This window comes from Bos indicus, chromosome 13 (genome assembly GCF_029378745.1).
Source record: "Bos indicus isolate NIAB-ARS_2022 breed Sahiwal x Tharparkar chromosome 13, NIAB-ARS_B.indTharparkar_mat_pri_1.0, whole genome shotgun sequence".
NCBI lineage: Eukaryota > Metazoa > Chordata > Mammalia > Artiodactyla > Bovidae > Bos > Bos indicus.
Window position 1 is genome coordinate 36,631,441 of NC_091772.1, and position 21,519 is coordinate 36,652,959.

General features: G+C 41.7%; 1 protein-coding gene and 1 long non-coding RNA gene across 8 annotated transcripts in view; one reads left to right on the forward strand and one right to left on the reverse strand.

The window, feature by feature from the left end:
• Positions 1-12,016, reverse strand: part of LOC109568013 (uncharacterized) — an 89,753-nt gene extending 77,737 nt beyond the window's left edge. For both annotated transcript variants that reach the window (XR_011570046.1, XR_011570045.1), the window contains exons 1-2: positions 11,877-12,016; positions 10,036-10,152 (exon numbers count right to left, since the gene is read on the reverse strand). This is a non-coding gene — a long non-coding RNA (uncharacterized lncRNA). The remainder of the gene's footprint in view (positions 1-10,035; positions 10,153-11,876) is intronic.
• Positions 12,017-12,235: 219 nt separating this feature from the next.
• Positions 12,236-21,519, forward strand: part of ODAD2 (outer dynein arm docking complex subunit 2) — a 225,922-nt gene continuing 216,638 nt past the window's right edge. For 4 of the 6 annotated variants that reach the window (XR_011570048.1, XM_070800977.1, XM_070800979.1 and 1 more), the window contains exon 1: positions 15,982-16,524. Coding sequence is in view for 5 of the 6 variants with exons in the window: in XM_070800977.1 (XP_070657078.1) it covers positions 16,301-16,524 (224 nt within the window). In the remaining variant the exon portion in view is untranslated. Of the gene's footprint in view, positions 12,345-15,981; positions 16,525-17,773; positions 17,938-21,519 lie in introns of those variants that run through there. The other 2 variants (XM_070800976.1, XM_019973186.2) reach the window with 2 other exon arrangements.

Consider the following 21,519-nt stretch of genomic DNA (forward strand, 5'->3'; position numbering starts at 1 on the left):
AGATAGCATATTCAAAAGCAGAGACATTACTTTGCCAACAAAGGTCCATCTAGTCAAGGCTATGGTTTTTCCTGTGGTCATGTATGGATGTGAGAGTTGGACTGTGAAGAAAGCTGAGCGCCGAAGAATCGATGCTTTTGAACTGTGGTGTTGGAGAAGACTCTTGAGAGTCCCTTGGAGTGCAAGGAGATCCAACCAGTCCATTCTAAAGAAGATCAGTCCTGGTGTTCTTTGGAAGGAATGATGCTAAAGCTGAAAACTTTAGCTGAAACTCCAGTACTTTGGCCACCTCATGTAAAGAGTTGACTCATTGGAAAAGACTCTGATGCTGGGAGGGATTGGGGGCAGGAGGAGAAGGGGACGACAGAGGATGAGATGGCTGGATGGCATCACCGACTTGATGGACATGAGTTTGGTTGAACTCCGGGAGTTGGTGATGGACAGGGAGGCCTGGCGTGCTGCGATTCATGGCGTTGCAAAGAGTCGGACACGACTGAGCAACTGAACTGAACTGAACTGAGGTCCTTGTTGGTTATCCATTTTAAATATAGCAACATGTACATATCAATTCCAAACACTGTCAGACTGTATTTTAAAAAAATCAGCTATATTCTGTTACAATGAACATATCTAAGATGTAAGTTTCCAGAAAAATTGAAAGTAAAAGGATAGAAAAAGATACACCAGAAAAACACAAAACAGAAAGCTGAGGTACCTCTATTAAAATCAGACAAAATATACTCCCAGGCAAAAATCATTACTAGAGAAAAACAGGGTAACTCTTTAATGATAAAAGGGTCAGATCTTTAGAAAAGAGAAGAAGAAACTTCCCTGGAAGTCCAGTGCTTAAGGCTCTGTGCTTTGAAAAGCAGGGGCTGCAGGTTCATTCCCTGGTTAGGGAACTAAGATCCCACATGCTGCTCTGTGCAGTGCAGCCAAAAAAGAAAAAAAAATTTAATTTGGCTCATTTAAATTTCTGTGTATCTATTAATATAGCTTCAGAATGTAAAAAGCCAAAATGTTTCATGTGATTCATTATGGCCACTGAGATATAAGTAGAACTGTGGAATGGCAATTTCCTTAAAAGAAAGCCAGTGCATGACCTTTGTCCCTCTTCATGCTTTCCTCCCTCCTGTTGGCTGGAAAGTGGTCCTCATGCTGGAGAGGAGGGAGACCTTGGAAATGTGAGTCCTGCCCAGCGGAGGAGGAGCCTGAATCCCCTAGGACTTTGCAGAGTTGACTGCTGCTGCAGACTACTGTTGTAATAAAATTCTGTCCTCTGTAAGCCACTGTTTTTGGAGTCTCTGTTTCTCACACCAGAACCTAATCTTAACTAATACAGAGTGAGCTTACAGAAGTTGAGGAAGTAGACACATTTGCAAAGGAGGGGGAAAAATCATCATGGCTTTCCTAATCCCCAAAAGCTCCTGTAATGTTATTATAACACTTAGGTAATCAATAAGACAGGAGAAAAAACAGTTTCCTCAAATGACAACTGGCAATGTATTGCATATGGTTTATTAATCGTGCTTCTGCCTCTTTCAGCTGATTTGTCAGTTAGGAAGGAAATAGAAGATTAATTTAGTTCACTTAGACTTCCTTTTTTCCTCCTTTTTCTACCTTAAGAACTTAATATCCATGGAAATTACAAAATGGCCCATTTGTGTTTAAAATCCTCTATAGGAAATGTAATTGAGTAAATGCAATAGCCCTCAGAGAGAATGTACGCATTCTAATTTCTGTTCTATGATATCGGATTACAATCTGTTTGTCATCCCTAGAGACTAGTTTCATTCCTGCTGCTGTTGCTGTTGTTTTTTAATCCAGTGACAAAACCCAGAGAAAAACTGCTTCGAGCTCAAACACTTGCCAGGTAATATTACAGGGATAAGACTATGAGTCACGGAGAAAGTCAAAGGAAGATTTCAATATGGAAAACCAATGCCAGTGACTTCAATAACTGCTCTTCAGGACCCCAAGTCCGAAAGCTAATGGGTTCTGGCACACTGTGAGTGGTGCAGATCCATACTGGAGCCTACTGGAGGGTGTGACTTAAGACCGCAAAAGACAGAGGAACACGGGGCCTGAGACGCTCCATCAAGGAACCAAGTGAGTGGCTTCCAAACTGGAAACACATGAACTCTTGCAAAAGGGTCTGTGGGTCTAGATACTTTATAGGAAAGCAGTTTCCAGATTACAAATTGTTTCTGAAATGTACCTAAATATATTCTGAAGCACTGAGCCCCATCCTGGTTTTCCCATCCTCTCTTTTTACAATCATCCTTCCTCCACCTAACAAACTCCGAGATGTATTCCAGTCACTAAAGAAGACAATCCATCTCACTATAAAACCCTAACTTACTTATTTTCTTACAAATAAATCACACTGTGCAGTTAAACTAATTTTCATTGCAAATAATGTATCCATCATTTCATTATTTGAAAAGGGTAATACTCTTGGCTTTTAGATCTTTAATAGTATTATAGAGTTGACGGGCAAAAGACGACTAGTCACTCAAAGAATGCTTCTTTTCTCAAAATAAGTAATATCCCCCTCTAGTCATGTTCTCATTCGGTAGAGACACATGATTTACTAGGCATCTGGAAGCCATTCTTTTAAGACGTCTTCACTGTTTCCTTTGGTGTTTTTGGGAGACATCACCCGGATATTATTAATCCTCAGTTTGTTTTTCCAAAATATCAAGTCTCACATTAAATCCTTTATTCTCCATGAGGATTTCTGGAGTAATCACTTCTTGGCTAGACTACACATTTTCTATATCAAATAACTTTCCCTGCATTCCAGTGTATTTTGCTCTGAGTTTCTACTTTTTAAAAACCCAGAACAGGGACAAAGTGCTACCTGACATAAAATGGGGTACATTTTTTTATGGAATTCTATATTCTTATTTAGATAAAAGAGTGAGTTTAAAACAAAAAGAGAGACTTTGAACAAAGTAATTTATAAAAAGATTTTTAAAGACTCAACTGCATAAAAATAAAGAGACAAATCAGAACACTTCTCTAGGCTATTCATCCTAGATGTTCTTTTTTTAAACACATGATTACAATGTGTTTAAATTATTTGTATACAATCCTAGATTTGTCTGCTAGAGGACAGAGAATATGATAAGGTGACAGAACTACCATGATGATGTAATGGGATGAAGACCAATATCAAAACACACTTGTTGAATGATACATTGAGGAAGGTGTGCTGGTAGACTGGATAATCAGTTCTAGCAATTTCTTTAATCTGCTGTAGTGGTGTCAGATTATCTACACCCTGGCCATGAATTCGTAGTGGTCAAATAACAGCTCCCCAACCTCTGGCTTTGGGCTTGACCATGTGATTTTTTGGATCCATGGGATGTCAGTTGACACAATGCATGGGATGTCAGTTGGAATGCTCATGAAAGTGATTCATGATGACAAGTACATGCCATACATAGCCACTGGCCCTCTGCCTGAGTCTGGAATGAGATGTGGAACAGGTTTCACAGCCTGGAACCAAGCCTAGAAGCACAGCCTGAACCAGAGTACTTACTCAGGCCTCATCTAGATGAGCCAAAACTGCAAGAAACTGCACCTGACCTACAGGTCTGTGAGTGCAAGTATGAATTCATGTGTACTACTGAGTGGGGTTATGCAGCAGTATTACAGACTAGCTACTTGTCACAGAAGCCTTGCCTCTTCTGATGTCTGAGTTCATCAGGACTGGGTGTCTGTGTGATGGATGATGGAGCACAAGCCTTCCACAAAGTGGTTGGCCCTGGTTCTTCTTGAGAAACTGATTGAATCCTTTTTTTTTTCCATAAAAATCACAGAGAGGGGCAAGACTCTTACTCATCTTTGGTATTGCTCAATGTTTCTAAATTTCTAAATGACATCCTTAAACTGCTATGGCTTGGTTTTCCTTTTTAGGAATTATTGTTAACTTCTGACTTTGGAAGTAGAGGGTATGATTCTGTTGGCACCATTCCTGCCCCCTGCTACCCACACATGTTCCCTCTTGCAACACTTGTCCATTTGATTGGAAGAACTCTCAAGTGTCAGCACCTGTTGATCTCCGTGTCCATGCTGGTCAGCATCAGGCCTGCCTGAAAATAGACATCGGGTTGCCAGTGTGAGGAAGGGGGCCAGGAGATAGCAGGGAGGGTGAGCGTGAGGGTGTGTGTGTGTAATCAGGAGCCCATATTTCCTGAGTTCCATGATTTCCATACAGTGTTTTCAGCTGTTCCTGGTGCTCTGAGTGATAAACCTTTAGATTGAGGGAAAAACTTATATGCCAGCTACTCCTTGAACAAGGCTTTCAAGCTGTCTTCCTGTTTCCAGTCCACTCTGCACCTTCAGAGATCCCTCCAAGTTCTGAGGTTTTCCAGGGTCCATTTTTCTGCAAATGTTTTATTTTTATTGGCTTTGATCCCTTCAAGCTTTTAGGATTCAGCTTTCTCCTCTTGGTTAGGCCACTTCCACTCTTCTGTTCTCTATTACCCATGTTCTGTTGGTATGTTTCACCCATTTCACCTTCCCTCCCATTCTCTTTCCTCACTGTCATTTTTGTGGGTTTTGGTGATGTGCACAATGCACATATTTGATTAGAAATTTAGGTTTAATTAATCCTACAGACCAGTTTTTATCATTATTATAGATGTGCCTCAAACTGATAAGAGAATGCACCTCTCTGGGTTTATTTTTCAGTTTTCACTTATATGGAAATGAAGCATACAACATACTAGCCCTAGACTCCCCCTTCCCATTCAATTAGAGACTTTTCTTATTTTATCTTCTCACTCATTAAAGGCCAATCAATTGCACAACATGTAAATGTGAGATAAAAATCAGAGAAAACACTTTTGTGTTTTCAAATGTTTAAGGCAATCCTACACTTTTATTACCTTAGAATAAAGATCATTTTGTTTGATGCATATGAAATGATGGTTGATATATGGCCTAAATTTGAATTATCTGCATAAAGAATTTAAATTTACTCATGCATTCTATGTCTATTGTTTCTTACACGGTCCTAATCATTTACTATAGGAACACAGGCTCATTGCAACACACCAAAAGATAAGAAGGTATAGAAACAAAAACATTCATAATTCTTCCCCATCCACCCACTTTCTGAGGCAACGTATAGTACTGATTTGTTCTGTACATCATCCATGATCTGTACATACAACTAAGAAATAATACGTTAAAATTGTTTCACTCATTCAAGACATTAGGATTCGAGATACAATAGATAATTTATTCCAGAGTAAGGCACTAGGCTGAGATGTAAAATTGTAGAGGTTATAACTGGAAAGTCAATTTCCTGCCTCACCCATATTGAAGTTATAGAAGGGAAATGAGTGGATTTCCAGGGAAAAGCTTTTTGGAGAGAGCTGTGCTGGCCATCTCTTTTCTGTTCACGTGCCCTTCAACCTCAGTTTAGAAGGAAGGAAGAAGAGGGACTTTAAGAAGACTACTTAGAGAGCTTAATACATGTCCTTCATACTGTGCAGTTGTGAGTCGGGGAGGAGACAGTGGATGAGCCTGGGGGATGAGAGACATGCCTCAATTGTGACAGGACTGACCTGCATTGTTAGTTGAGCAGATAATGTATGAGTGCTTCCCATGGGTCAAATTTTGTCTGTGGGTGAAAAATACAGTGGAGGTTGGAGGAGGTGGGATGGCAGCTATAAAGCCTCAGCAGAAGGCAAATGTATGAACAGATAGATTCCCAGGGAATAAAGTCAGAGGAAGACGCTTGTTTAGGGATGGTGCAAAATACAGCGAGAAGGACACCAACACTGCAAGATTTTTGAAATCCCAAGAAAAACATTCATAAGAGAATGAGCCAGATCAGGCTTAATGCAAAGAATGCAGAGTTAGTTTTTGACAGGACATTTTATAGAGACTCCTTGTCCTTCTACTTCTCCCTTCACTGTCCTTTCTCACCTAAAGGGCTAGAGTGGGACTACAGGAAGGAAATAGTGAAGACCAAGGACAAATAACAAGCTGGCCACGCTTATCCTGTAAGACCAAAACCAGAGAATGATGTTACACACAAAAAAAGAAATCACAGGCCAATACAGGTGAAGAGGTGCAAAAATCCTTGACAAAGTACTAGCAAACCAAACTCAATACATTAAGATTACACACCATGATCAAGTGGAGTTTATCTCAAGGATGCAAGGATAGTTCAATATCTGTAAATCAATCAATGTGACACAGCATACTAATAATTTGAAGAATAAAATTGTATCATCTCAATAGGTGCAGAAAAAGCTTTTGACAAAACTTATTATCCATTTATGATTAAAACTGCCCCAGAAAGAGGGTATAGAAGGACCATATCTCAACATGACAAGGGCCATATATGGCAAGCCCTTTGCTAACATCTGTTGTTGTTCAGTCGCCAAGCCATGTCTGACTCTTTGTGAGCCCATGGACTGCAGCATGCCAGGCCTCCCTGTCCTGCTAACATCATACTCTATGGTAAAAAGCTGAAACATTTATTCTAAGATCAGGAACAAACCAAGGATGGCCCACTGTCACTACTGTTATTCAACACAGTATTAAAAGTCCTAGCCATGGCAATTAGAGAAGAAAAAGAAACAAAAGGAATCCAAATTGGAAAGGAAGAAGTAAAACTGTCACTGTTTGCAGATGACATGATATTAGTACTAGACAGAGAAAATCCTGAAGACACCATCAAAAAACTACTAGAACTCATCAACAAATTTGGTAAAGTTGCAGGATATAAAATTAATATACAGAAATCTGTTGCTTTTGTATATACTAGTGACTAATTACCAGAAAGAAAAGTTAAGAAAACAATTTCAGTTACCATCACATCATAAACAATAATATATCTAGGAATAAACCTACCTAAGGAGGTAAAAGGTTTGTAAACAAAAAACTATAAAATACTGATGAAAGAAACTGAAGATGACACAAACACATGGAAGAATATACTGTGCTCATGGTGGCACCCCACTCCAGTACTCTTGCCTGGAAAATGCCATGGACGGAGGAGCCTGGTGGGCTGCAGTCCATGGGGTCGCTAAGAGTCGGACACGACTTCACTTTCACTTTTCACTTTCATGCATTGGAGAAGGAAATGGCAACCCACTCCAGTGTCCTTGCCTGGAGAATCCCAGGGACAGGGGAGCCTAGTAGGCTGCTGTCTATGGGGTCATGCAGGGTTGGACACGACTGAAGCAACTTAGCATGGGTTAGAAAAATTAATATTGTTAAAATGACTGTACTACCCAAGGAAACCTATCAAATCAATGCAATCCCTAAAAATATCAATGGCATTTTTCATAGAACTAGAACAAATAATTCTAAAATTTGTACAGACACATAAAAGATCCCGAATCATCAAAACAATCTTAAGAAAGAAGAACAAAGCTGGAGGTGTCACACTCTGATTTCAAATTATATTACAAAGAAAGTTACAGTAATCAAAGCAATGTGGTATACACACACAATAAACACTGATCTGGCTCTCTCTTCTAAAACTGCTGTGTAATAGTCCTTCCTATGGATACACTGTATCTGTTTAAATCAGTGCCATACTGGTAGATGGAACTTCACAAGTGGTGCAGTGGTAAAGAATCCACCTGCCAATACAGGAGATACAAGAGACTCATCAATCCCTGGGTCAGGCACATCCCCTGGAGTAGGAAACGGCAACCTTCTCTAGTATTCTTGCCTGGAGAATTCCATGGACAGAGGAGTTTGGTGAGCTATAGCCCATGGGGCGGCAAAGAGTCAGACACCACTGAGCATATGCACCCATTGTGTTGCAGGCCAATTACACTTCAAAAACAAACAAGCAAACTCATAGAAAAAGTGATCAGATTTGTGATTATCAGAGGCAGAGGTTGAGAGGAAGGGAATTAGATGAAGGTGGTCGAAAGATACAAGCTTCCAGTTATGACAGATAATTACTAGTAATGTAATGTACAACATGGTAAGTATCATTAACACAGCCATAGGTTATATATGGAAGTTCTTAAGAGAGTAAACCCTAAGTGTTCTCATCACAAGGGAAGAACTGTTCTCTATTTTTACAATTTATATCTATATGAGATGATTGAATGGTCACTAAACTTGTGACAAGAAGACATTGTGATAATATACTGTGACAATCATTTTATGATGTAAGTCAGGTCATTACGCTGTACACCTTAAACTTACAACAGTGCTGTATGTAAATACGTCAGTAACACTGAGAGACAAAAAGATGAACTTAGTGTGTAATGAAGGTTAACAAATGAATAAAGATTTGGATGTGGGGGTAGAAAATGTAAAGATAACGAGATACAAAGGCCCACCAGTCCCCTCGCCTTAATATGGGAAAACCCTGTAGGGCCATCCCAGACCCAGGGCAATTTAGCTTTTTTCCCCATCCAGTCCTGTCGCCTTCACTGCCCTGGAAGAGTTCCTCAATGCATCCTTCACAGGCCTCTCTCCATCCTGGACTGTTTCTTAGGGGCCTGACCCACGGTGGTAGGTTATTAATAGTCATCCTGCTTCTACTCTTGCACCTTAACAGCTAGACTTCTTAGCAACATGAATCAGATCATGCCACTCTTTCCTTAAAATCCTCCAATAACTTTCAATTGCTCTTGGAATACAATCTACCTCTTCATCATGGCTTCAAGGTACTACCTTCTGTGACTGCCCACCTTGCAACCTCTTTTCCTCTTTGCTTACTGTGCTCCCTGCTACGGGCCTTACTCCAGGGATTTTGAATACAGTTTAACAGACTCCTTTTTTTTTTTCCCAGAACTGGAACTGGACAACCCAGTTCTGTGAACAAAGTGCCTGGCGGTACATACCAGTATCCAAAAAAAAATACTGATCAAATAAATGAAAGTCTAGGAAGTTAGAATGTACACAGAAAGAGCTATTTCATTTTCAGACCATGGACTTGGTCCATAGTCCATCAGCTGAGGCTGCCATTCTTTGATGGTTGGTCTCTGTCTCTAAACAAAGGTTGGACCTGGGGAATTTGGCCTTTATAGCTTCATCAGACTTCATGCAAATGTCCCAACATCAGAATTCTGTTGAAGTCTGAAAAATTCCATTAACAGGAGATCTTGTCCCCACATGAGACTTAACTCCATTATTGCACAATAGAGTGATTGTACTTTTCGGCTAGATTTGTGAGGTTCCACTGTCAGTCCTTTCCGGATTGAGGTATCAGACACTCAGACCAACCTTCTCCTGATTCTGGCCTGTATATGCTCCTGTTGGCTGCCCCACACCAGGGGGCCCCATTCTAACACAGATGAATGGGCCCCTGAAACCCACCGACTCCCCTGTTTACAGAATGCCATGTCTGGAACTGTGTTCTCCCCTCCCCAATCATATGTTGAAGTCCCGTTCCTCAGAATGCAAACGTGTATGAGATAGGGTCTTACAGAGGTAATGCAAGTTGAAATGAGTTAATGAGGACGGACCCTAGTCCAACACGATGATTGTCTTTGGAAAAGGGGCTTTTTGCAGAGACAGGTGTACACAGGGGACATCCCAAGACATGAAGATGGCCGTTACAAGCCAGGGAGAGAGGCCCAGAACAGATCTTTCCCTCACAGCCTTCAGGAGGAATCAACCCTGCCAACACCTCGATTTTGGACTTTGAGCTCCTAGAGCTGTGAAACAATATATTTCTGTTGTTTAAGGTCTATGGTACCTTGTTAGGCAATCCTAGCAAATGCTTACATGGAATGCTTACAACGTTTACTGTCCACCAGGGGAGCTGAGCCACCCTGAGCCGGGGGTGGATGGTTTCATGGAGAGCTTATTTAGCCAAAAACGTTCCAACCTTTCTCAGATGCCGATGGCAGACTTTCTCTAAAGTTCCACTGGACAAAACTGGGTCATGTTTCAGCTGCAGGCAATGCTGGGAGAGCCCTCTGCTACAGCAAACACCTGTGCACCCTCAGTGTTGAAAGCTCTTTTCCATAACACAGCCACTCAGAATCGTCAAACTGGTTCTATCAAGTGTGTCCAGGGAAACGTGGGCCTTACCTGTCTGCTTCCTGGTTCAACAAAGAATGTCAGGTAGCAAGCCATCTTCGGTCAGATGATTCATCAATTTTGCTCCTTCCACAGCTCAGTCTGTCTTCCAGCTCTTAGGGATACACACTGGAAGGAAACAGAAAAGGTCCCTGTTTCATGGTGCTGACTGCAGTGGCAGGAGTCAGGCAAAAAGACTAAGAGGAGTTAAGTTCTACTGGAAGGCTTCTTTAGGTGGGATGGTGCGTACCCTGAGAAATGGTCAGTTAAGCTGAGAGCTGAAGGTCAGCCAAGTTAGTGCTTCCACGTGGCAAGAAAAAAACTGTAAGAAGCCTGCTGGGAATTCTACAAATTTAAATATTGTTAGAAGCTTTTCTTTTCTTTTTTTTTTTTTTATCTTGAAGCTAATAAATTCCAATTTGGAATAGGATTAAGAAATAATAGATTCTGACTTGGCATGAATTTGGCCAATGCTCAGATCTTGGTTGGTGCTGGTTTGTTTCTGCGTTGCAAACCAAGGTCAACTGTCCAGCATTCTGTAGATCTCTGGCCAGTTTCTACATTGGGCCCAGTAAATGTGTTCTCATATTCTACAGCTGATTAAAATCCACAAGTGAAATGAAATACCAGAAGAAGCTTCATGCCTCTGAAAGGTGGCCCCTTCCCAGCTTGTTGACCCTCACCAGGTCATGACCGGTCATAACCCTGCTTCAGCTCTACAGGCATGATCCTGTGCTCCTGAATGTAATCTTACCACCTTTAAAAAATTTTTTTATTGGGCCCCTTACACCCACTGGCATATAATCTTCCTTTCTGGTGCTTGCAACTCTAGGCTTCTCTGGAAGGGAGGTCCCTTCAGGCAAAAAGATTCCACTCCTAACAAGTTTCACAATCTCAAAAAGAGAAGATAAGAACCCAAAGCAAAGGTCACATCAACCTTATTTCTCTGTGTCTGCAGAAAGCTGTTTTTGAGTGGCAGTAACACAGTACCCTCACATGTGGCACTTGACATCCTCACAGATCTGCTGGCTTTAAGGAAAAACAATCCAGTTCTAGTTCCTCAACACTGTCTCCCTCCCTCCCTTCCCCCACCGCCCCCCCCCCAACTATCCTGGCTGTACCCAAACACTCCATCAGCCAAGACAGTACACTGCTCATTCCCCCTCTTTTTTTTTTTCACCCAACAAATATTTTCCTTTTTTCCACTCCCTCCCTCTGGTTTTTCAAGGTTGGTCTCCTGTTAGTGGGCTTCCTAGTGTAGCTCAGTGGTAAAGAATCCATCTCCCAATGTAGGAGACATGGTTCAATCCCTGGGTCAGGATGATCCCCTGGAGAAGGAAATGGCGACCCAGTCCCACGGACAGAGGAGCCTGCAGGGTTAAAGCCCATGGGGTCGCAGAGTCAGACACGACTTACCCAACTAAGACCTAACAACAACTCCTGATGGTAGAGTGTCTGCTGGTGGGGTCAAAGTCATCTTGGCACACAGAGGCGAAAGGCATTTAGAAACACGGGGAAAAGTCCTCATTTCATCCTAGTTCTATGAACTAGAGTATCCAAGAGCAGTTTCTGCTTTTCCAGTTAATATCCTAGAATTCTAGTTTATTTGCTTTCTGGAGAGAAAAATGTGCATCTCAAACATCCTGTAAGAGGCCCTGTGCTATTTTTCAGAACCCAGGAAAGATTTCGGGTACATATAACTCCTCAAGGAACGTGATGGGACTTCTGTCTAGAAGCCTAGGGGGAAACAAAACGGCGTTTCCAATGACTATTTTCCATTTGCTTTCGGTTCTACCGTGAAACTGCTGCTAAAGCCTCTCACCGCGCGTTGGGGAAGGTGACAGGTTTCCCACCTGGTGGAGCCAGGAGGACGCGACCTCGGGTTGCTGGAGAAGAGAGAACGGAGCGCATCTGTCTCCAAGGCGGCGCGGGGCTCTGGGACTGGACTCAGGGCTCTCTGTGCGGGGGCGGGACTCCCGGACTGGACGCGGGGCTGGGGTGGGGGCGGGACTCCGGGCTGGACGCGGGGCTCGGGGCGGGGGCGGGACTCCGGGCTGGACGCGGGGCTCGGGGCGGGGGCGGGACTCCGGGCTGGACGCGGGGCTGGGACGGGGGCGGGGGCGGGACTCGGAGACTGGGCGCGGGGCTGGGGCGTGGGCGGGACTCCGGGCTGGACACAGGGCTGGGACCTGGGCTGGGACCGGGGCGGGACTCAGGGCTGGACGCGGGCGCGCGCCCGGCACCGTGTTTACCCGGCGTCCTAGCAACCGGCGGGCGCGCGGGCGGAGCGCGGAGTGCGGGGCGCTGAGCCGGGTGCTGCGGTGAGTGCGATGGGCGGGCGCTGGCGTATTTGCAGCAGTCCGCGGGGATGGAGAAGTTGAGGACCCGCGCTCAGGCCTCGCTTCTGTCCCCTCCCGGCTTCCCTTTCTCTCCTCGGACCCGGTATCCGCCCCCTCCGCGTCTCTCCCATCCCGTCCAGCCCCTGCTTCCCCGCGGACACACCGCTCCTCCCAGGCTTGGGACCTTGACTCTGCAGCCCCCAGCCCGGGCCGCATCCGCGTCCCCCTTCCCCGGTTGCCGCTCCCGCTGCTCCTGGCCTGCCTTCCCTTCTCCCTCCTCCGTCTCCGCAGCTTTGCCTGCATATCCGTGCGTCTTCGCTGCCGCTTCCTCCCGCCCGTCTCCGTCCTCCCAGCCCAGGACCGCGGCCTCCCGCGCCAATACTTGACTTTACTCAGTTCGAGGACCGGCTGGTGCCATCCTTGCGCATCTCCACATCGGGTCTGTTTGTTTTTATTCAGGGCTCGGTTCCTGTCAGCCCTGAAACCAATCTTTTTGCAGGTTTTATCGCCTGGTATTCTCGTTCTCCGGACGCCAGCGCAGGCACTGTTCCTAACCCGCTAGATCTTAAGAGTGGACGCTTATATTCCCTAGTCTCGTAAAGAATTGAGTTTTGCTTCTACTCAGGTGTTCCGGAAGTTATTCACGAATGGGTTTTATTTTATAATGATACTGGAGGCTTGCAACGGACCCTTAAAAAGAAAAAACAAACTGTTGTATCTATCGGATGAGTAGACAATATGAGTGTAAAGTGATTTCTCAGTTTATGGAGACAAACATGCACAAAAACCTTTTCCCGTGTCATTGTTAAATTTCAAAATCTTGGTTTAACTCAAAATAAGTACTATGTATTCACATATGTTCATTGTAACCATGGTTCTCAGGCCCTAAGATCTCATGGATTGGCGCTGGGTGTAAACGTCCCATCAAGCTATCTTGATAAAAAAAATTAGTGTTTAAATTTTTGGAACATTACTGGAATTAGAGGAATAAATGCTGTAGCTTTTGTTCTCCTTGCAAATTAAGAGGTCACTAGAAATTCTCATACTTAAGAAGAAAAAAAAATACAAGACTACCTGTTTTTTCTTTTAGAAACTCAGTTGGGTCTGCAAAGCCTTTTTTAAAAAAAACTTTTATACATGGTCTTCTTTTTGCTATTCTGTTCCACTTTTCCCCCCTAATACTAATTCTAATAATATTGTGCTTGTTTTCTGGATGGTCATAGGCTCACTTGTCGTTGTATTGACTAAGTCATGTCCAACTCTTTGCAACCCCATGAACTATAGCCTGCCAGGCTCTGCCAGTCTTCCTCTGTCCATGGGGTTAACTCAGCAAGAATACTGGAGTGCATTGCCACTCCTGAAGTTCCTTCTCCAGGGGATCTTCCCGACCCAGGGATCGAGCCTGCATTTCCTGCTTGGCAGGCAGATTCTTTACCACTGAGCCACCAGGGAAGCCCCAGTTTTTTCTTAGGCCTTCTTAAGGCAAACCTGCCCATTGCTGCAGCTCCTGGGTTTATTAGACTCAGAAAAACAATTTGAATGGTGTCGAATATGTTACACACGTTCATAAAAAAATTTATCATGATAAAAAAAAGAACTTTTTGCATTTCTTAGCTCCTTTTTAAGTATCTTCCAGAAAATTAGTATCTGGTATGTGGACTGCTATAGCCTTATGTAATTTCACATTTAAAAAAAAAAAAAAGGTACAAGAAGGAAGTGATTTAAACAATAACTTTATAAACTGAAACAAATTTACCTTTAAAAACAAACAGAACCATCCACCTGAGCCTTTCCATATGAAATAGATCTATCTGCACTTTCTTTCATAGTATTGGGAAACTCAAGAGTGTCATACATGAACATCAGTGCTTGCTTATGTGTTCAGAATCTAGCAATAGAAACTGGAATACTAAAATGAATGCACAGAACAAATTTATACCTTTTTGGTATTCATTTTATTTCACTAGCATTTTTACAGATATACATATGTATGTGTATGTATATTATGTTATGTATGTATATTATGTTGTTCTAAACTTTATCTGATCCAATACTTGCTTCTTATAATATTTTGTAATACTCACTTTACTCTTCTGAAATCAAAATCATAGTTTTAAATCTCAATGGTGCTCTAACTGTAAAATAAAAGAAGATAATTGTAATAAAATATCAGCATGCAAATGCTCAGGTAGCAGAATATAATGAAGCCTGGTGTGCTGAAGTCCATAGGGTCACAAAGAGTTGGACACAACTTAGTGACTGAACAACAAAATCAATTACTCCAGCCTTATGTTCAATTGCTGTGTATACAGTGGCCCCAAATACAGTCGTGTCACAAACTTAAATTGTGTGACTAGAATTTCAATCAATGATATGATTTTGCAAAATGCTGACCTCCTGGTAAAGGTCTATATAAAATAAGTATTTACAACCATCCTTTGATTTATATGGTAGTTTCAGTTCTGGAAAATTCAATGCATATTTAAACTGTGAAAAATCCTTTGTGATTATTTGTAAAGTAGCAATAGGTTGTAGGCTCAGGTATGAATTATCTGAAATTGGTTACGTGCTAAATGTTGGAGGTTGCATCATAGTTCTTCCTTCTAGGGAACCGTCCTGCACATGGCAGACATCTGGCATTCTTGGTCTTCATCACTAAGTGCTCACAATGTCCCCTATCGTTTTGATAATAAAACATCTGTACGATACTTCTTCACTGCTGTTCAGCAGCCAGTACTGCCCAGTCGAGGACCTCTGATCTAGATGTCCCTGTTACTGGATTTACAGGAAGGAAAGTAAAATCTCCAAACCATTTCTATAAAATCTTGGTTCTGAGCTTTTGTAATAATTATGGGAAGCGGGAAGCTAATTATATTTTTTATTTAACTTTTAAACCGTTCTTCTATTATTCCAGGTGAAAGGTTTTAATGATCAGTGTTAATTGCCAATGAGAAAATAAACAAGTATAGATTATCTGAAAAAAAGACAAAGCTCCATAATATAGTGATATCAGGACTTATTTATTAACTTGGCTCTTATTTAAGTGTGCAGATAATGTTATCTTTTCAGATACCTCTTTTAAAGGCTAATTTTATCGAAAGTGAAATTTATTTCAATTTCTGTTTTACATTTTAATGCTAGAATCCTCTGATAATTTAGATAAACAGGCTAAAAAGGTTCTCATTCATGCTCACATTTTCTCTTAAGCAAGTTATGAATTATGATAAAAATATTCTGGGCAGGATATATGCAAGAAGTATGGAATTTGAATTACTCAAATATGTTGATTAATACCATCAGTATGTGCCTTATGAATTGTCAGAAAAAAAATTAAAATTCTATTTTACTTAATGTTCTTATTCTATTTTTTATGAATTCTGAGGGCATTTGGGAAACTTTCATCAGCCATCATTGCACAGATATAGATGTATGTTACAGCAAAGAATAACAAAATTCAGTTTAATAGCATAATTCTAAACAATGTGTGATCCAGCTCAAAAGAGCATCTCTTATAATCGCTGGCCCCAGCAGAGCTGCAAACCAGAAGGCATGCCTCCTCCGATTCTTTTTTTTCCGCTCTTGGACTTTTATGTTTCTGTTTTTTGACCGGAATTCTCTGTCTTAGGCTGAAAATGAGAAAGAAGTTATTCATTCCAGGGCAGGCAGATACTGGGAAATCCTTATGTCCTTGGGTCAGTTTTACTTAGAGCTGGTTCAGGGAACATTAACTATTTTATTGACTTGAAGAGCAATTGGATAATTAAAAAAAAAAAAAATCTGTCTCTAAGGTGAACAAGCAGAATGTGGGTTGGGTAAGTACTAGCTTAAAATCTTGAAAATGAGAAATGTTCCTCTAGGAAGATGGATGCTATTGTCTCTCTCTCTCTGCTCTGATGCAGTGTGTGTGCTGAGCTCAGGTTTGAGCATCGTGGGATCCCATGGGCGTGGCACTGACCAGGTCTGCGCAGTGGACTGCTGTGGGGCATGGGGCTAAGACCCTGGAAGTTACTCCTCTCAATGAGGCTATAGTGAAGGAAATTATTATGTTTGTGGAGAGTTTTATCTATAAATATCCCCAAGAGGCAAACTATGTTTTTGTAGAACCGCTGGAATGGAAAACAAATTTGGACCCCTCAGCGTTTGGATCAGGCTATGCTGTCAGGTAAGCCAGTGAATTGCTTCTAGAGTTTAATATCTTCGGTTGTATGTTTTTTATTGATTGATTGTAGGTTTAAGGCAAATCGCTTAACCTGTGTGACTCTCAGAACTCTCAGAAACCTGGAGGCACTTGGGTGAAATCTGAGGATGTGTAGTTGGCCAATACACTGTTTATCTAATTTTTACATTTGAATTTTCTTTTGATAGGGAATGTATTTCCAGGTCACTGCACTCTCCAACATTTGCTGTTGCTTTGTGACTGGTTTTTCCACTCACACGAACTGCCAGATGCCACCAGGCATTGGTTTCGTGACCTGAGATAAAGACAAAACCCCTTCTGGTATTTAAATCTGTGGGGCAGCAAAGGGAGAGCAGTACATTTTGCTTACTATAAGGAAAAGACTTTTTAACAATTAGCATTGTCCTTAAATGAGACCCTTCCAAATCTGAGATTCAAAAAAAAAATTCTACCTCCACCTCAAACAGCAGGCTAGCAATTTCTCTTTTGATCATAGCTAAATATATATTTTATATAAATTACATAGGTTTATGTAAATATAATTCTACTTATATAAAATGTATTCTGTAAATATACATTGTAGATGATAAATATATGTAAATTCATATATTCTTTTTTTTTTGGTCAATTTCAGCTTATGTGTCACTTTAGGCATTCTGATCCACTTCCTTTGTTCCTCTTTAGTTTTGCATATGAACTTTTAAAGTCTGATCTTATGAAAAACAGTTCTCTGGCCAAAGTTTGCTGTACATGCCTTTTCCATTTGGGATTATTTTTGAGCATAAACTCAGAATTTAATTTTTAGAACTGTAAAATCATTCTTTTTTTTAAAAGTCTTTATCGAATTTGTTACCATATTGCTTCGGTTTTATGTTTTGGGTTTTTGGCCCCGAGGCATGTGGGGTTTTAACTCCCTGATTAGGAATCAAACCTGTACCCTTAACTGGAAGTCTTAAATCATTGGACCACCAGGGAAGTCCCTGGAAAATCATTCTTGAACTGTATTTCAAGGGCGCTTTGGTTCTGATATCATGGTCTATTTTCTCTCTGAGTTTTCAGAAACCTTTTTTTTTTTAAATTATATTTTATGTTTAACAGTGCTAATGGTCACTTTCTCCCAAAGTGTTTTATTTCTCTCACCTGAGTTCAGTGTAGCATCAAGCAGGATGTTTGGACATTTTGACACCGTGTATGTTTTGAACCAGCTAACCCTTTGTGTCTTTCTTCCGTCAAGTTTACCATGCAGCTCTTCGGTGGGCCAGTTTTTCTATTTGTCATTCCTGTTTCTGACCTTGGTCGATGATCTCTTTGATGATGGAAGAAGTGAGAGGGGTGTGATAGTAGCCGTTGCTGCATAGGAGGGTGGAAACTATTCCTGTGTGTCTTGATGGAAACCAGGTAGATACTGACTGACCCAAAGAAGGCAAAAGATATAGCTGAGATTTTGGTGGTCATCATTTAGTCGCCAAGTCATGTCTAACTCTTGCGATCCCATGGACTGTAGCCCACCAGGCTCCTCTGTCCATGGGATTCTCCAGCCAAGAACACTGGACTGGGTTGCCATTTTCTTCTCCAGGGGATCTTTCTGACCCAGGAATTGAACCTGGGTCTCCTGCGTTGCAGGCAGATTCTTTACCGACTGAACTACGAGGGAGTGAAGGAGAATACCAAATGCTCTCACATCCAGGTCCTGACCCACTCTGTGCTCTGTCCCCTAAACCAAGGAACCTTCAGCACCCAAAGTCACGTGGTGTTTGGTCCATCCAGCAGCACATCACATGATGTAAACCAGTGATGCCCTCAATGGCAAGAAGAATGTGTAATTAAACAGTCCCTCTGCCTCTTTCTTTGCTCTTTGGTTCATATGCACTCTTGCTTAGCTGCAGGGCCTTAGAACACATTTATTCATTTATTTAAAATGGAGGAAGCCCCCTAGTCAAGATTCATATCTGTAAGACCATGTGGATACCCAAGTCGTCATGAGGATTTAAGCCTGGAGTTTCCAGACATGTTTCTACCAAATAGTAATATCCTTGGATGTTTCAGAACAAAGGCAGATTCTTCTTGGGGCTATTCATTCTCTCACGCATCTTCTTCCAAAGCAAGGCAATTTCATCTATGCCAAAACTCTGTTAAAGCAGCCAAATGACCCCCCCCCCCCCCACTTTTGCTGATCTCTGCAGATATATTGGAGACCACACTTGTACGTGTGGCCTTACTTCTCAGCTACAGTGCATCGCCAAGGGCACACTCTGTAGCTGTCAACACAGGTGTGATGAGCCTTCTTTTGAGCTAGACTTGTTGGCATCTGATGTCGAAACTGATCCTTTACTCACACAATGAGGAAGTTTTATGTTTCATCCACCATCTTCTTTCCTTTTGGGCAGTTGGTTATTAGTTGACTAGATGAGCACAGCACTGGCCCGATTCTGTTGTCTCCTTTAGACTCATTCCTGAGGTGCACCTGTTCATCCTGTATTATCTCTCCACATTCAGTGTTGAGGAGGAAATATCTCTGCTTTCATTTTGATGGAAATCATAGGTCTCTTTTATCACTGTTTCCAGTTGTTTTTGTTCTTTTCACACAGGATGAGATTAATAATCTTCCTAAAACACCTCAGAACGAACCCCAAATCACTGTAAATTAAGGACAGGTGACAGCACTCAGTGGTGACACTATCTGTGGTGATAGTGTTACTTAGAGTCTCTACAGAGTAGCGTGGGCATTTTTTTCTTGTTTTAAAAAAATTCTGTTTTATACTAGAGCACTGTTGATTATCAATGTTGTGTTAGTTTCAGGTGTACAGCAAAGTGCTCAATACTCTGTAATAGCCTAAATGGGAAAAGAATTTGAAAAATAATCGATGCATGAATATGTGTAATTGCTAGTTATTTTTGAATAGGTTTTATTTGCTTATTTGCCATTTGTGAATCCCTGTTAGTGCTATGTATATTCAAGTCCTTTGCCCTTTTTCTTTTCTTTTTTATAATTTTTATTGGAGTATAATTGCTTTACCATGTTGTGTTTCTACTGTACAGCAAAGTGAATCAGCTGTGTGTATACATACATCCCTTCTTTTTTGGACCCCTTTCCATTTAGGTCACCACAGAGCATGGAGTAGAGTTCCCTGTGCTACACAGTAGGTTCTCATTAGTTGTCTGTTTTATACACAGTATCAACAGTGTATATATGTCAGTCCCAATCTCCCAGTTCATTCCACCTCCTCTTTTTCCCTTAGTATCCATGTATTTTTTTAATTGGGTAAGCATTCAGAATCACTTGGTGAAAATGATGTTACCTGTTCTTTCCTCCCCTCTGGTAGAACTAGGATTTTTGAATCATGTCTGCTTTAATATTGCTGTATGTTAGTTGTGAATGACTGTCTGCTGTGTCTCAGTGGTTAGTTCTGTGTGAATGAGACATGAGGACGTTGGAGCAGGACACCTCCTCTACTGGAAATGCACATTTCACACCCAATTCATACCTTTATGGTCCTTAATCTTCTGATCAATATCACTAAGGGCTGAAACACATGATCTCCAGCCTTAAAATGGTATTGTTTGATGAGACAATGATTATTTTATTTTGATAAAATTTCAAAGTCACAGATCAGTGGCCTGAAATTCTGTTACTGAACTCTTTGCTTCTCCTCCCTGAGAATTACTGAATAGTTTCTCAGCTACAGCCTTATTTCCTATGTTACTATTCAGACATATAACTGTGGAGTAATTACTGTGTTCTGGACATGGAACTTGACGTTGGGGATTAAATAAATGAGACATTTTTTCTGCTCTCTATTGTATAAGCTGAGCATTTTTGGCTCGCTCCTCAATTCCAGTTTAAAAGTCTCTTATCAGGTCGATGGATTTCATTTATTCTTTCATTCTTCTTAACCTTATCAAGATGTCTACAGTAGTTTTCTTCCAAAGAGTTCTGTCTTCAGAGCTAGAGACTGCGAGCCTGAAATGGGAGCCTGCTTTTCAAGAATCCTTTCGGTCGCCAGCACTGTAGCTCCTCCGGCTCTGTTCAGCTGCAGGCTTCAGCTGGCAGGACAGTGAGACATGTCCCCATGCCCTGCCATTCTCCTGGTCTCCCCAGGAGTTTCACTTTCTCAAGTTCAGGAGCTTGATCCTGTGGGTATTCATTCTGCCTGTGACTTCATCCTCTCCTCATCCTTTCTGCACCAGTGGCCCTGCCCCAGTACAGGCCTCTAAGACCACTCCTCAGTCCTAAGGGAGTTCTTTTCAAAAGCTTTATTCCAGGGAAATAAACATTCTGTAAATTATGCCCAGCACTGGCAAATCTAAAACCATTTTGCTCCTTCATTTATTCCTCATGCGTCTGTCAAACACCTTCTGTGTGCAGTTCCTCTTCAAGGTCCTGGAAACAGAGCAGTGGGGAAGACCAATAAAGCTCCTGTCTTCCCTTCTGGTTGCTGCTGCAGCAAATTACAATGCACTTAATGGCTTAAAACAACATGGATTTAAATCTTACAGTTCTGGAGGTGACAAAAATTCTAAACATGAGTGTGAGCAGGGCTGTGTTCCTTCATTCTTGTCTTCTGCAGCTTCTAGAAGCCACTTGTATCCCTCGGCTTGTGGCCCGCATCACTGAACCCTGTTTCCATTGTCATGTTGCCATCTCAGACTGCCTCTTCTGAAGATCCCTTTGATTACATTGACCCACCTAGATACCCCAGAGCAGTCGTCTCATCTCACAGTCTTTAATGTCAGCGGTCTGCATAGTCCCTTTTGCCACATAAGGTTCCAGGGACACCCCCGTCCCCCAGTTTTGACCCTCTTTCTATTTTAGTGAAATAGTAATAGATTGACTGGGTCTGTCGATTTACTTTTTATGATGAACTGTCAACATCTCACAATTATTTATCTGTATTACAATTTAAAATAGCAGGTCTTGAGACTTCCCTGGTGGTTTAGTGGTTGAGATTTTTGCCTTCCAATGCAGGGCTTCCCTGGTGG